We start from the raw sequence: 13,348 nt of genomic DNA, 5'->3' as shown, positions 1-13,348 counted from the left end.
TAGAGGTCTTTGGAGGTAATTGAACCTGAGATCTCTCGCTATCTGGGCGAGCTCATACCATTTAGACCACAGAGGCTCGTACGATTATTACGGGTCTAACACCACTATTCTCTCTCCCTTTATACAACCTTGAGGGCTCAAACACAGTTGATAGATTTGCTGTCTGCACCATAAACACAACATAAACAGGATAAACAACAATAGATGAATAATAATTTTTCTTGTTGGCTTACAAGTCTTATTCTTACATACAACTTAGAAACTTTTCGTTGAATAATATAATATTTTAACGGAAATGAATACCCAAATAAGTAAAATTAAGACTTAACTATTAAACACTAACATTTGTTGCAACGAATATATCGACCACTTATGTAGTTTTTTTTTCCAACGCTTGTTATAAAATAATGTTAATAATAGTATATAAAACCAAAGCTCTTACAACATTAGCTTAGTCAAAAAAGATTATATTTTATAGACCTATTATTCTTAAGAACTCTGAGAAATGACTTTTAGCAGGACTCGTATTTTCTTGTCACTCTTAAAAATACGCCTCATTCATTTTTAGCCACATTTTGGAAATGAGTCATGAAAAGGTCACAGATGACAGACACCAGCATGTTCTCTATCTTGCGCAAATTAAAATGCTATTATGCGCATGGCCTTCGTCGATTCACTTACGCAGAATCAAGATCAGTGGCGAATCCAGGAATTTGAAATAGAGGGGGCCCATGGAGGGACTTTCAGATTGAGGGTCTAGCCACCTTCCGCCAGGCTGTCAGCTGAGAAGGGATAAAGAAAAATTATGATAATGGTACCTCTAGAGATGATGGCCTGAAATGGCACTCTCATCAGCTTTTTATCTCAATTTTTTTTAACTTCAAAAAATTTAGTGAGGAGGGGGAGGGGTGGGAATGAGAAGCATTCCTTAAAATGTTGATCAAAGTCCCTGTTGTCCAAAGGGCTGGGCCGTGGAGGCTGAATTCACTGTGGTGGCGGCGCTACTTCAGAGATTTTTGACTGTCTTAAAGACCTTTTTCTATTTGGGGGAGAAGGAAAGTGTGCACCCATCGCACCCCGGACGAAGCTCTATAACGTGTTAATTTATGTGATCTATTGTGATTTATGTAAAATTAAACATAAGAGTGTACAAGTGTATTTGTTTTTTTCAAGTAGGTGCATCCAATATTTGGTGTATCCCAAAGAGTTGTTATGATGATGATGATGAAATTATACGGAAGAGCCTGGTTCAGAGGTGGCGCCAGGATTTCAAAGACGGGGGGGGCGACGTGGGGGGGGGGATGCCCCCGAAAATATTGACAATTTAGCGGGCGAGGGAGGCATCGGCTCCCCCGGGAGATATCAAACATCATGTAGGTCTTTTTTCATTATAAAGTAGGACACAACACTACGACATTCGTCAAAAAGGTATTACAGACCCCATAAATGCCTAAATGACTTCGTTATGTGCCCATGACGCTATAACACGATCTAACTGGCTTATAGAGGTTCGGAGGTACTACCATAATGCGTATTGTTGCCAAGTATGTAGAGCATTATATGCGCCGTTAATCAAAAATTTATTTCCGTATAATAATTATGCATTATCAATCAAACACTTATTTCCATATAACAATACAAGGGCAAAGGATATATACTTCTAACATTATAAGGACAAAATAATTATAGAAATTAAAGCAGGGAATATTCAGCCTATTGGATTATCCAGGATTAAAGGGGGAGGTGATATCCCGTATATCGAGTTGTATGACGTTTATGTTCATCTATTTGCTTACAGAAACGCTAAAAATGCTTCTGGTAGCCTGCTGATCTACGTAGGCATAGTCTGACGTCAAAATTTGTGAAGTGTAAGTTCAAAGTTAACACGTCATAGTGGCACGTATAACAGCAGCGCGCGTGTAGATACCCTCTTTATAACAGTCAATCCCTGGCATGAGAACTAAGGATAATATAATTCATTTTATTGACACACGTGACAATTGAAATGTAGAAATGAGAGGTTATTCCAGGCATGCTTTTCCTCCTCACCCCCCCCCCCATTCTTCTCTCTCTCTTCCTCTCCCCTCCCACCTTGTTTAGCCACATTCACTGAGAGTTCGGAATGCTTATCAATTATAGAACTGAAAAAAGTAGTGATATGCTATAAGCCAGGCACTCACTGCGTCGTATGACGAATCCAACTCCGCTCTCTGAGAGCACTAGACGGCACGACGCCGTCTGCTGACAGGCGACAGAAGCTAGAGCTGACCCGTTGGGCGCGCGTCGTGGCGTTGCACTCCATAGAATCGCGTCGGCCGACGACCGTCGAACGCATCGAGTGCCCGGTTTTAGACTCACAGCTTATGGAATGGTGTTTGAGAAAATAAATTAATTTAATGATTTGAATAAAAGCTCTGCACGGTAGAGGGTAGCAGACGTTAAGATATATTGTATAAAAGGTCTAGCTTTTACTTCAGCACAAAGGCCACCGTCAGTTCTCAAATTGATGTCCCTATAATTAGATATGTTTTTGAACCACAAAAAAGAGTAATACCATTATATGATTATGTTCCAAGGCATATATTATGTGAAATGACATACAGTTGTCATAAATACAATTTTAGAAAGACCTTAATTCATATACGTTTACATTTCATGTACAAGACAACAAAAATAGGCTCCCTTATTAAATAAACAACATTTGCGAGCAAATGATTCAGAAGTCTGTTCACAATGTTTACACAACGTTAATTGTTATTATAGAGATGGAATAAACAATAACTGGATTTGCATCACAAGAATCAAGTATACGTGTAATTTTGCACAACAACCTAACGTGAAAATGTACGGAATACTCAGTACGGGTATAAAACACTTGTCAAAAAACAACTTGCGATCTTTCTTCCCAAGATTTTTTTCACACGTACTGAGTATTCAGTACATTTTTTACGTCAGGTAGAGCAAAATTACACCTATACTTGATTCTCATGACGCAAATCAGTCGCCAGCTCGGTGGTCTAGATATGATGCCATGTTAGCGATGGAGATCGTGGGTTCGTGTCCTACCGAGAACAACTTGTTTACACAAATAAGATAAGCATTTACCATCGAACTGAATTTTACAAGTAAACATGGTAAAATTGTGGTAGATCAAACCCGGGACCTTCTGCTGTGTATGCCAACCAACCAGGAGGCATTTGTGGCTTTGTTGGGAATTCAAATCCGATAAAAGCACCTGGCCTCAAAGGGGGAGCATGTTGTAGAAGGTGAACAAAAAGCTTGTGCACACCAATCGCCTACCAATGAGTAAAATAAGTTACAAGTCACGTCGTATCACCTGTCTCTTATACACATCTAGATGTGTATAAGAGACAGCTTCCACTCTATCATACTAACGTAATTTGCATGTATTCTATCATTCGTTGCTCTTGTAGGCCCCTAGTGACAAATCTTCGTACAATGGTTAGTTTGTGAAATCATGATTTTGCGACAATTATTTTAAACGATAAAAAGGGAAATCAAATCAAAGACCCCTCATTAGGTCTATAAGGGGTCTGAAAGGATGGAACTACAATAATAGGCCTATGGGCCTATTTCTTCCAGTGCTGCACAGGCGCCTAGGCGGTTATGAGTAACAAACGTTTTTCCTTTACTCAAATTAGTATTGCAAAACAGGAGATGCAGTTGTTTGAGTTCAGGGAACATTATGATGCAACCGGGTTATGCTGCTGTGTAAAAACGTGTTAGTAGGCCCTATTATACAACACATGCCTCTCTTTTATGAGTGATGAGCTTATTTTCTAGATACATTGTAGTTTTATTTCTCACAATAATTACACTGCTCAGCCATGACCTTACAACAGAACGTTATCCACTCGATCCACACGCCGCAATAGGAGGTACATTGAACGCGAGCCAATGGTTTTTTATATACAATGTTTTTTTTTTATATAGACAGCAACATACCCTTATTATTTTTTCTATAACTTCGCTTTCAAATGCCAAGAGATCTTCCGCATGAGGCTTTTTTACATCCCTTGATAGCATAATTACATTTCGACATGGATACTAGGCCTAAATATGACTTTAAAAAGGGGACGGTGGGAGTAAACATCCGCTGGCAACGTTTGCTTCTTTCAACGGAATTAGTAAACTAGCAGCAGACAGTTCAGATAAAAGCAGATTAGAAAATCGGCTAAATTCTACACCAAAACAGCCGTGTTTTGCGTGTGTGTACGCAAGATATGGTAAGCATCGTGTATACAAACATTGGTCATATTTTGGCAACAATTCAGTGATCAATGCGGTATTTCATAAGTGTGCATAACTTCCCATGTTAGATAAATACGGTGGAGACAAAAAGGAGCAAACTTTTATGGTATAACACTGTAAACACAGGATGGAGGAATTAAACGCAAAGCTCCACGCAATGTTGTCTTGTCTTTGGTGAGTTTGAAAGCTAAACATGTTTAGATAAATCTCAATGTGCTTAGGATCTTGACGTGTGTTTAGAATAAAATATGCTTAGGTATTTGACATCATGAGGTTAAATACCTAACCACATCATATAATGCTAAACACTTCAGAAACCTAAACACATTTAGCTATGGGCCCACCCAAACACATTTAACTTTTTAAAACGCGTCACCAAATACGGGACAACATTGCGTGGAGCTTTGCGTTTAAATCCTCCTCGCTGTTTCTACAAAGAAGATTCACTATTTCTTGAATATTTTTGAGTACACGGCGCTTCCGCAGATACACTCTATGCTGTGGCATGCAATTTTTCTGTAAAACAAAATGTGTTAGTGTAGTGGCCTGTTTTCCTGTAAAATGGAATGTGTTAAGATTCATTTCAATTGATTTCACTAGACAGGCATGCTAGGTACAGTGTGAATGTAGTTTTATCAGGTAGTAGGTAGTTGGTAATTGGTCCTACGTTTTAACAGATGACCAATGGCTGATAGCACCTTATCCGATAATGGACTATGTTTAGAGTAATTTTTACCCTTCCGAACTTAGATGTAGCATTGTCACTACAGTATACGCATGGTTCTATCAGTAGCTTTTTAAAAAATTTTTTTTTATAGAAATCACCCAGCGTAAGAGTGATGTAACTACGAGTTAAGGTTACAAAACAAATTGGAAAACTGAAGAAGCCTAAAGTTATAAGACTAGAATGATGTTAGGTTTTGGCTTTAAAGCGTCATGAATGATGATGGGTTGCTCGAAGCTAGGATTGGGTTTCAAAGAATGACATTGCGATAATATTTAAATGTCTGGGAACCCTGTAAACATTAATATACCCTTCCTGTTTGCGTCATTCTCAAATCTAGCAAACCCTGATATAGAGGGCGGTAGATAACGTAAGTGTTAAAGAGAAAAGATAATACAGTAATTAATAGAAATTTATACAATACAATAACATACGATGTGGTAAAACCCGAGAAAAATCCCAATAAAAGATCAATTGAATATTGCATTACAGTACCCGTTAAATAAGTGTCAAACATGTTGTCAATTAGGCACAGATCGAAACAATTCAGTTTTCGCCGACATACAGACATGTTTCTATGAAATAAATTTTAAAATTGATTACAAGCCAATTTTAGGGTCTACAGGGACAGTTGCATGTTATATGTATGTCACTTGTCGAGTTAATACTTCTAATTTTCAATTTAAATTAATAACTTATACAAAATAAAGTTCCTGTAATTTTGATCAAAATAGGCATGTATAACATATATTGTTTCTTGGAAATGTATTTTCCACTGGCCTCAAAGGGGGAGCATGTTGTAGAAGGTGGACAAAAAGCTTGTGCACACCAATCGCCTACCAATGAGTAAAATAAGTTACAAGTCACGTCGTATCACCTCGCTAAACTTAATTATCTACCAATCAGTTTTGTGATGTCATAATCTGTTCTGAAACTAATTTTCTCATTCTTTGGCTTATGAATGGAAACTGAAAAAGACGTACTGTAAGCTCAACTCTTTTTAATGATTTGTACATGTTTCCAACGTTTTCAATGCAATACATTTCTTTGTTTTAGAAACTTCAGTACACAAAATTTCCACTTACAAGCATTTTAGTAGAACTTATTTTATTTCTCAATTCATGATATTAAGAATTCATTAATTATATAAACATATATATTTTGTCCTCTGGAACTACAGTAGCCCTCTGGAACTACGACAGCTCTCTGGAACTACAGTTGTCCTCTGGAAATATGGTAGCTCTCTGGAACTATAGTAGATCTCTGAAACTAAAATAGCCCTCTGGAACTACTGGGACTATGGTAGAACTCTGGAACTATGGTAGCCCCCTGGAACTATGGTAGCCCTTTGGAACTATGGTAGCACTCTGGAACTACGGTAGCCCTGTAGAACTATAGTAAACCTCTGGAGCTACGGTAGCTCTCTGGAACTACAGCAGTCCTCTGGAAATATGGTGGCCCTATAGAAATATATCCCGCTCTCTCAGAATATGGTGTTTAGCCTTGTGGTTACCATCTTTTATTTACCAGTCAAAATGTATAGAGAGATTAATGGTTGGTCTTGAAACCAAGAACAAGGACTACTGTTAGGCCTGTACTCAAAAAAACATTGCCAACAGTCCAACCCAAATTCCCAAATACCACTATGCATGGGCAACACAACAATGTTTTTTTAGCCTAATCATAATTCATCATTCCTATTGTGTACATTCTTAAATTTATAGTACAAAAATATTCTCCAATAAAGGAAGTTAACCAAAAAAAAAAAAAAAATAAAAAGATTTATGATTGGAATGCATTGTCCTTAGGGCTTCATCTATTTTAAATACTGTATAAACAAACATGTGTTAACACAAAGTTTGTTTTCAATTTAAGCTTCATGATCTCCCAGAAACTTCATAAACACCAACAACCAACAATTTACAAGTGTTTGCCACCTGATATTACTGTATATATTCAGTGTTCTAATTCTATCCACCCATTTTGAATACCTCTGTTCACAGAAATGAATGGTAAATTGTATTTCTTATGAAGTCAAAGAAATTATTTTAAAATAAAAATGGGTCAACACATTGCCTTTGTATATTGTTCATGTACATTTGTTGCTGTATTTGTCTGGAAAACAGTTTGCACAAAACCCTGGCAGATACATTTTATGTAACAGGTGTAAGATGTTGTGGAGCAAATTGAACAGTCATAAAGTGCTCCATATGACATCACTGTTGACATAGCAAAAAAAAAAAAAAAAAAAAAAAGCCAAGCTTCCCTGAGACATCTCTTCCCAACTAAGCTCAACTATTTGCAGGAACATCAACAGCAGTTTTCAACTCCTGTAAGACCTCGTCAAAGGATTCCTCCAGTGCTATTAACATACCTAATTACAAAATAAATAAATAAAATTAGGTTGATTTTAATTCTGTGTACTAATATCTACTACTTATATTTAATATTAATGATATACAATGTTGTATCCTTGACTGAAATACCTGTATACAATAAAAAACAGTATTAAAAATTCAGTATATTATTATAAGGCGTAGCCAGTACTTCAACTGAATTTGCATTATACAGTACTGCACATTGTTTTTTTATATCAAAGTGTGAGCTGTATATTTTCTTTAAGTTGACATTGTTTGTTCATACTACATTTTTTCTATATACTTTATCATCCCCTAGGGTGCTGCTAAAAGGTTGAACATATTTTATTTCAAGGAGTGCAATTCCAACCAAATTCTCAAAAGTTAGTATTCCCAATGGAGCATCAACTTATTTAGTAGGTTTGGAAAAATGTGGTGGTTTCTGAGAGTTTATAGAAATCAAGTAACCAGATGCACACACTCATCAAATGATTATGAATATGCTGCTAATGTATGGATTACATACACCCATGTATTCAAAATCCCCGCCCGGGAAAAACTCTAGTCTCTCAACAACTTTGATCTATACCATTATTAACTTGAAAGAATAATTGTTCTGGCTGAGTCAATTTTTATTTGAGGATGTGAGAGGCTTTTTAGTAAAGAAGCTACAATAGTGAGGATAACATTACCATGTGTAATGAGTGTGGCTTCATCTCAAAACTATGTAATTTACAGGAAAACATCTGAATTAATAGAAACATTGAGGATATTTTAGCTTTTGAGTAAAATTAAGAATGTCCAAGTATCTAAAATGTATTGTCCGGCATCAGGACATTTCCTTTTCTTTTCCTTTTTTTCTTCTGTATATTTTCTTGCCTATTTCTTCTTTCCTGATTTCTTGCCTATCTTTTCATATCTTTTCCTTAATAACTTTCCTTTCGTCTTTTTTTAGCTACCTTTCTTTTCATTTCCTTTCCTTCATATTCACCTTTCCTTTTTTCATTCATTTTCTTTTCTTTTCCAATTTTTTCCCTTTCTTTACCTTTTCACATCCCCTTATTGCTGGCACTCACTGTGTCGTAGGATAATCAGCTGACAAATCCAATTTCGCTCCCTGTAACTTTTAGACAACGGGACACTGTCTGCTGTTTGCCCGTGGCAGTTTAAATGGATCGTCATTAAAAACGATTCGTTGCGTGCGCTTCGTGGAGTTCTCCATGGAATCATGTCGGCTGCATTACCAATCCAATGGAGAGGTAGACCTACACATTTTTAACGATCCAAGTATTTCTACATTGCAGTTCTGACCTGATTATTCTTAACATAATCATGAGCAAGTATTATTATATTCTGTGGTTCAGTTTACAATTCAATTCCCACGACAAAACTCTCAGTCTCAAACCTTGTCTTTTACGACTTCGTATATTTCCGACTTAAGTTGCACAATAAAAATAACAGTCAGTTATAAATTGTTAGATTTAAACAAACACAAATAAATCTTACCACAGTTGGCATCTAACTTTGCTATTAATGTGATTACCACCGGTAACTTGTTGAACATAATAACCTAAAGGAAAAATGTGAAAAAACCCAATGCAGTTATAAATCTTAAATATAAGGGTTAAGGTTTAGGCCTATTTACAATGAACCTGTATCCTATAGGTCATTATATGAAAGAAACAAAAGGAAAAAATGATAAGGAAGCAGGAGAAAAGAAAGTAAAGAGAAGATAAGGAAATATTAGAATGAAAAAGGAAGGAAACATTAGGGGAACATAAGACAAGAAAAGGAACTTGGGTTTGGGATATACAGACAAGGGTTATTGGAAGGAAAGAAAAGCCAAACACATAAACAAAATGTACACAATGAAATAGTTGAATAGATAAGAAATATAAAATAAAAAGGAAAAGAATAAAGAAAATTGAATAAGGAGGTAATTGAGACAAAAACTTGGTTGTAATTTTATTAATTAATTAAACAATTATAATTAAAAAAAAAGAAAAATAAAAAAAATTAACCTGTTATTATTTTGACAAATTTCTGATTGTTGATTTAATTGCACAAAGCTTTTTTGCTCATTTTTTATCGTCTTTTCTTTTAATTCTGACCTGGCTTTTGCTTTTTAATGTAAAGAGCATAGAGGTTTCTAGCATTCTGCGCTGTATAAAAATAAATTTATTATTATTATTACATATTGCGAAACTGATAGAACGTATATCATACAGTACGTTTTAATACCCATTTTTAACATGTTCAGCAACTGAGAGAAAAAAAATCTTGGGATTCAAACTTTTAAATGAATGTCTGGATGTAAAGTATTTATTCTGCGTGCATTAGCGGTATGGTAATTAGTTCAGGGTTGGGCACGGCAGGTTTGAATGCTGGAATCCATTAATTGACAACAGAATGTACATTTGTGCAGACAGTCGTGCGTGGCTGTGTTCGATGCCATAGAACGGTTAACTGCGTTAAGGTAGGTGTATTTTGTACTGTAATGAATTTTTATTAGTATATTACTCAAAAAATAATATAAAAATATATATATGGTGATGTTAATCATGTTACATCATTTGCGACGAGTGACTGATTTAGCTTGTTTTTGCCCCATGTGGACCACAAAATTAAAAGAGTAGACACCAGAGAAAAAGTAAAGAGAAGGGGTAGAAAAAATGGGGAGACAACCTGGAATCTTTCAGAAAAGACCAGAACAGAATGTCAAAAGAGAGGAAAGTTTTAGAAGAGGGTTATGTTATACTGTGGATTGACATATCCAGTAACCATAACACAGACAGAAGACTCTATAAAGTGTAAAAAAAGGCAGTGGCTACTGTTACACCATACTTTAAACTATTTCCTAATTCTGATGGATGTTATTGTTGTCCTAATCCAATCCATGATACAATAATATCTAATAAGAATTAGGAATTTTTATTTAGACCGGTGTAACAATAGCCACAGCCTAAAAAAAATTATAGTAGATATAAAAATGATAAATATTTCATTATACCCACCTGGTGATTCTGGTATGTGCACAGGATAATTTTATTGTTGTGAAGTCCGAGCTTGCTGGCTTGGTTACTGGCCAAACCAAATGTGGACAAGAAGCTTGGTCGGAGAGCTTGTTCTGGTGTGCTTTCATTCGCAACTACAATATAAAATACAAATTTCTATATAGGCCCATGAAAAAGAGGCTAAATTAAAATTATGATTTTCACCCACAGAGGTTTCTTTAGAATTTTACTTTTTAAATATTTACATTTAATATCATAATGTTAATTACTTTACATTATGAAAAGTAGACTCTTGTGTAAGGGGCTCTAAAGGAGAACAGTAATTCTGCACTGATCATGCCACCCTGGAAAAGGAATTATGAATTACTACCTTTGAGTACAGGAACACCATCTGCATCTGAAACAACAATGGCATCAAGGCCATCAACTCTACAAAAAGAAAAAGTACGTTTGTTAAAAAATACGATAGAACATTATTAGTTCAATAATTTTTTTTAAATGTTGTTAAGTCTATTTGAATTTTAAATTCATGATCCGGAGGAAAAATATTTTTCATATGTTTGGAGAACTGATTTTGCTAAGACAGAAAAAAGTTGTTTGACAAAAAACTGAGGAAAGGGGCATATAAACCACACTTTTTCCAACTTCCCCCTCCCCCTCTCACCCCCTCCCACCATTTTTAAATATTCAAAAATCTGTATCTAATTAACCCTTCCCAAAGTTTTCATCAAACAACTTTTTTCTGTCTTAGAAAAATCAGTTCTACAACATATCAACATTTGGTTTTTCTCTGGAGCCTGACTTACACACTTCCCAGACTAGTGTAGTTTTGTTAATTATATATTTTTATTGTACATATTATGTCTTCTGAAAAATGTACTAATTGAATTGAATTAAACCATGGTTTAAACTTACGTTTCCATTAGCATGTGGAAATGCTTTTTGATCTCCTGTAAACAGAATTAGAAAAATTTAAAGTAGTTTTATATTGAAGAATACAAGGGAAGCTGAGGAAGAAAACACAATGTCATATATGAATGTAATTATAAAAAAACAAAATTACAATGTCTTGAAAACATAATAAATCATGAAAATTTCACAATCACATGCAATTTCATAAATAAAGAAATAAATAATGGTAAGAATAATTTACAATTTTACAAAAGCAACTTAACCTATACCGGATGTGATTTAATTGCATAGATGATTCATCAAAAACTAACTCAATTTCATAAATAAAGAAATATATAATGGTAAGAATAATTTGCAATTGCAACTCAATCTATACCGGATGTGATTTAATTGCACAGATGATTCATCAAAAACTAACTCAAATCTTGTGTGGAGAATCGCTAGGAAAATAGGTGTGCATAATATTAATAATTGGATCTAAATTTCAAGGTCTAATTTCGGCAAAATCTATTCCAAGGCCTAATTTTGCGCACACAACCACAGGATATTATTTATTTGCAACTGAATTTGTTATGAAAAGGACATAAAAATGTCCTTCTTAAACTAAAAAAAGTTACCTGTGTCATTGTGAGAATATGTTCGTAAAATCTAGAAACAGTCTCCTCACTCCCAACAGATCTGAAAGTAATAAGCTAGGCCTAGTGACACCAGGTCGAAGATGTTTTGCTATGCGCACGAACACACTTCCGACCGTCAAGTGACAGCGCACGTCGCTTAGTTAGAGCCTAGCTTCGCTCTGGCTTCTAGAACCCTCCTGTCACAGACCAAAAAACAAAATATGCCTATTAGAAAAAGTTTTAAAATTTTGTACCAATATCTCTTGATGTGCAAATTAACTGAATATTTAATCAGAATAACGAATTGGTAATTATTAAATTAGGTACCTAGGCCTAAAAAAATATAAAGAAGCTTTAGCAGTTACCTTTTCGCAAGTAGTCTCGTGATACCCAGAACTTTTAGGCTTTGTTCAGCCGTTGTAAAGTTATTTGTGTCCAGTTTTTCAGTTTAAAAATCTTGAAACGATTGGATATACAACTGTAGACGTTGGTGGTGCTCTAATGAAAACAAAAATGGCAGCGAACACGAATGATCATTCTATTAATTTGAAGAAGAAAACCCTCATGAAACTTGCTTCCGGGGACGATAACCCTGGTATCGAAAATGGAGAGGGTAATTCATGGCCAGAACCTATAGTTGCAAAGAAATCAGACCAGAAAAAGACTGTTCCAAAGAGAAGAGGTTAGTTATTTTATCTAGGCTGTCGGCTATACGACGATGATAAGCTGTGTTGTATAGTTTCTACTACTAGCTAGAGAGTCCAGGCACCGCCCAGGGTATCGTAAGTTGCTGGGTGCAGGTCAACTCGGCCACAAGTCAACTCGGCCACAGTCAACTCGGCCACAAGTCAACTCGGCCACAAATCAACTCGACCACAAAAAGTTTGGCTGCAGTCAACTTGGCCACAAGTCAACTCAGCCACAAGTTAACTCGGCCACAAGTCAACTCGGCCACAAGTTATTTATAATTAAAATGAAATGTAAATACGGTATTACAGTTTCTGCATCCTTTTTCTTCAATATGATTAAAATGAAGTACACAGTATATTTTAGTAAAATTCTGATCATCGTCACATCGTTGCATACATTCACACTGTACTCTTATTCAACAGAGAAAACCCGCCACTTACAGAATGGAATAAAATCTGACAATTGTAATATTAACAATTTAAACAATCTTAATAATTAAGAAAAACACATATATTAATGTTTAATTTTGTTCACGTTAAAACAATGACATAAAACATGAGTACATACTGTAGACCTAATCATAAAAAAATTGAAATAGAAAAACCACATTATGATTTTTTTAAATGTTAAACATTTATTTTGAATCCGACTAAAATCAAATGAATGCACGATGGCGTGCATTTCGATACTATTTTCTTCAGAACCACGCCCAAGAATTAGGCCTACGTTAAAATTAGGTGGGGTGCAGCATCTGATATCAAT

The 13,348-nt window shown here is 35.3% G+C and overlaps 2 protein-coding genes across 5 annotated transcripts in view; one reads left to right on the top strand and one right to left on the bottom strand.

Moving 5' to 3' along the window:
• Window positions 1-6,070: 6,070 nt before the first annotated feature.
• On the bottom strand, window positions 6,071-12,398 carry LOC117122888 (ragulator complex protein LAMTOR3-A-like). Of its 3 annotated transcripts, XM_033268658.1 has the most exons (8): window positions 12,224-12,280; window positions 11,897-12,093; window positions 11,283-11,317; window positions 10,738-10,796; window positions 10,368-10,501; window positions 8,860-8,923; window positions 8,046-8,099; window positions 6,071-7,370 (listed from the first exon to the last, which is right to left on the bottom strand). In XM_033268658.1, exons 2-7 carry the CDS (start codon window positions 11,903-11,905, stop codon window positions 8,086-8,088), a joined length of 315 nt encoding a protein of 104 aa, XP_033124549.1. In that variant the 5' UTR covers window positions 11,906-12,093; window positions 12,224-12,280; the 3' UTR covers window positions 6,071-7,370; window positions 8,046-8,085. The 3 variants fall into 3 exon arrangements, with proteins under 3 accessions (XP_033124549.1, XP_033124548.1, XP_033124547.1); XM_033268657.1 differs by lacking the exon at window positions 8,046-8,099 and having other exon boundaries at window positions 12,262-12,398; XM_033268656.1 differs by lacking the exon at window positions 8,046-8,099.
• The window catches only part of LOC117122886 (RUN and FYVE domain-containing protein 2-like), a 34,074-nt gene continuing 33,107 nt past the window's right edge, over window positions 12,382-13,348 (top strand). For both annotated transcript variants that reach the window (XM_033268655.1, XM_033268653.1), the window contains exon 1: window positions 12,382-12,578. In XM_033268655.1, the coding sequence (XP_033124546.1) occupies window positions 12,398-12,578 (181 nt within the window). In that variant the 5' untranslated portion in view covers window positions 12,382-12,397. The remainder of the gene's footprint in view (window positions 12,579-13,348) is intronic.

The sequence above is a fragment of the Anneissia japonica genome, unplaced genomic scaffold (assembly GCF_011630105.1).
Source record: "Anneissia japonica isolate Jap-2015-1 unplaced genomic scaffold, ASM1163010v1 scaffold287711_len853857_cov187, whole genome shotgun sequence".
Classification (NCBI taxonomy): domain Eukaryota; kingdom Metazoa; phylum Echinodermata; class Crinoidea; order Comatulida; family Comatulidae; genus Anneissia; species Anneissia japonica.
This window is presented reverse-complemented; position numbering and strand designations above follow the sequence as displayed.

Coding starts and splice junctions, on each gene's coding strand:
- LOC117122888 (XM_033268657.1), bottom strand. Junction 10,797..11,282: donor TTCCACATGCTAATGGAAAC/GTAAGTTTAAAC, acceptor TTCTTTTTGTAG/AGTTGATGGCCTTGATGCCA. Junction 7,371..8,859: donor AAAGTTAGATGCCAACTGTG/GTAAGATTTATT, acceptor TTTTGTAATTAG/GTATGTTAATAGCACTGGAG.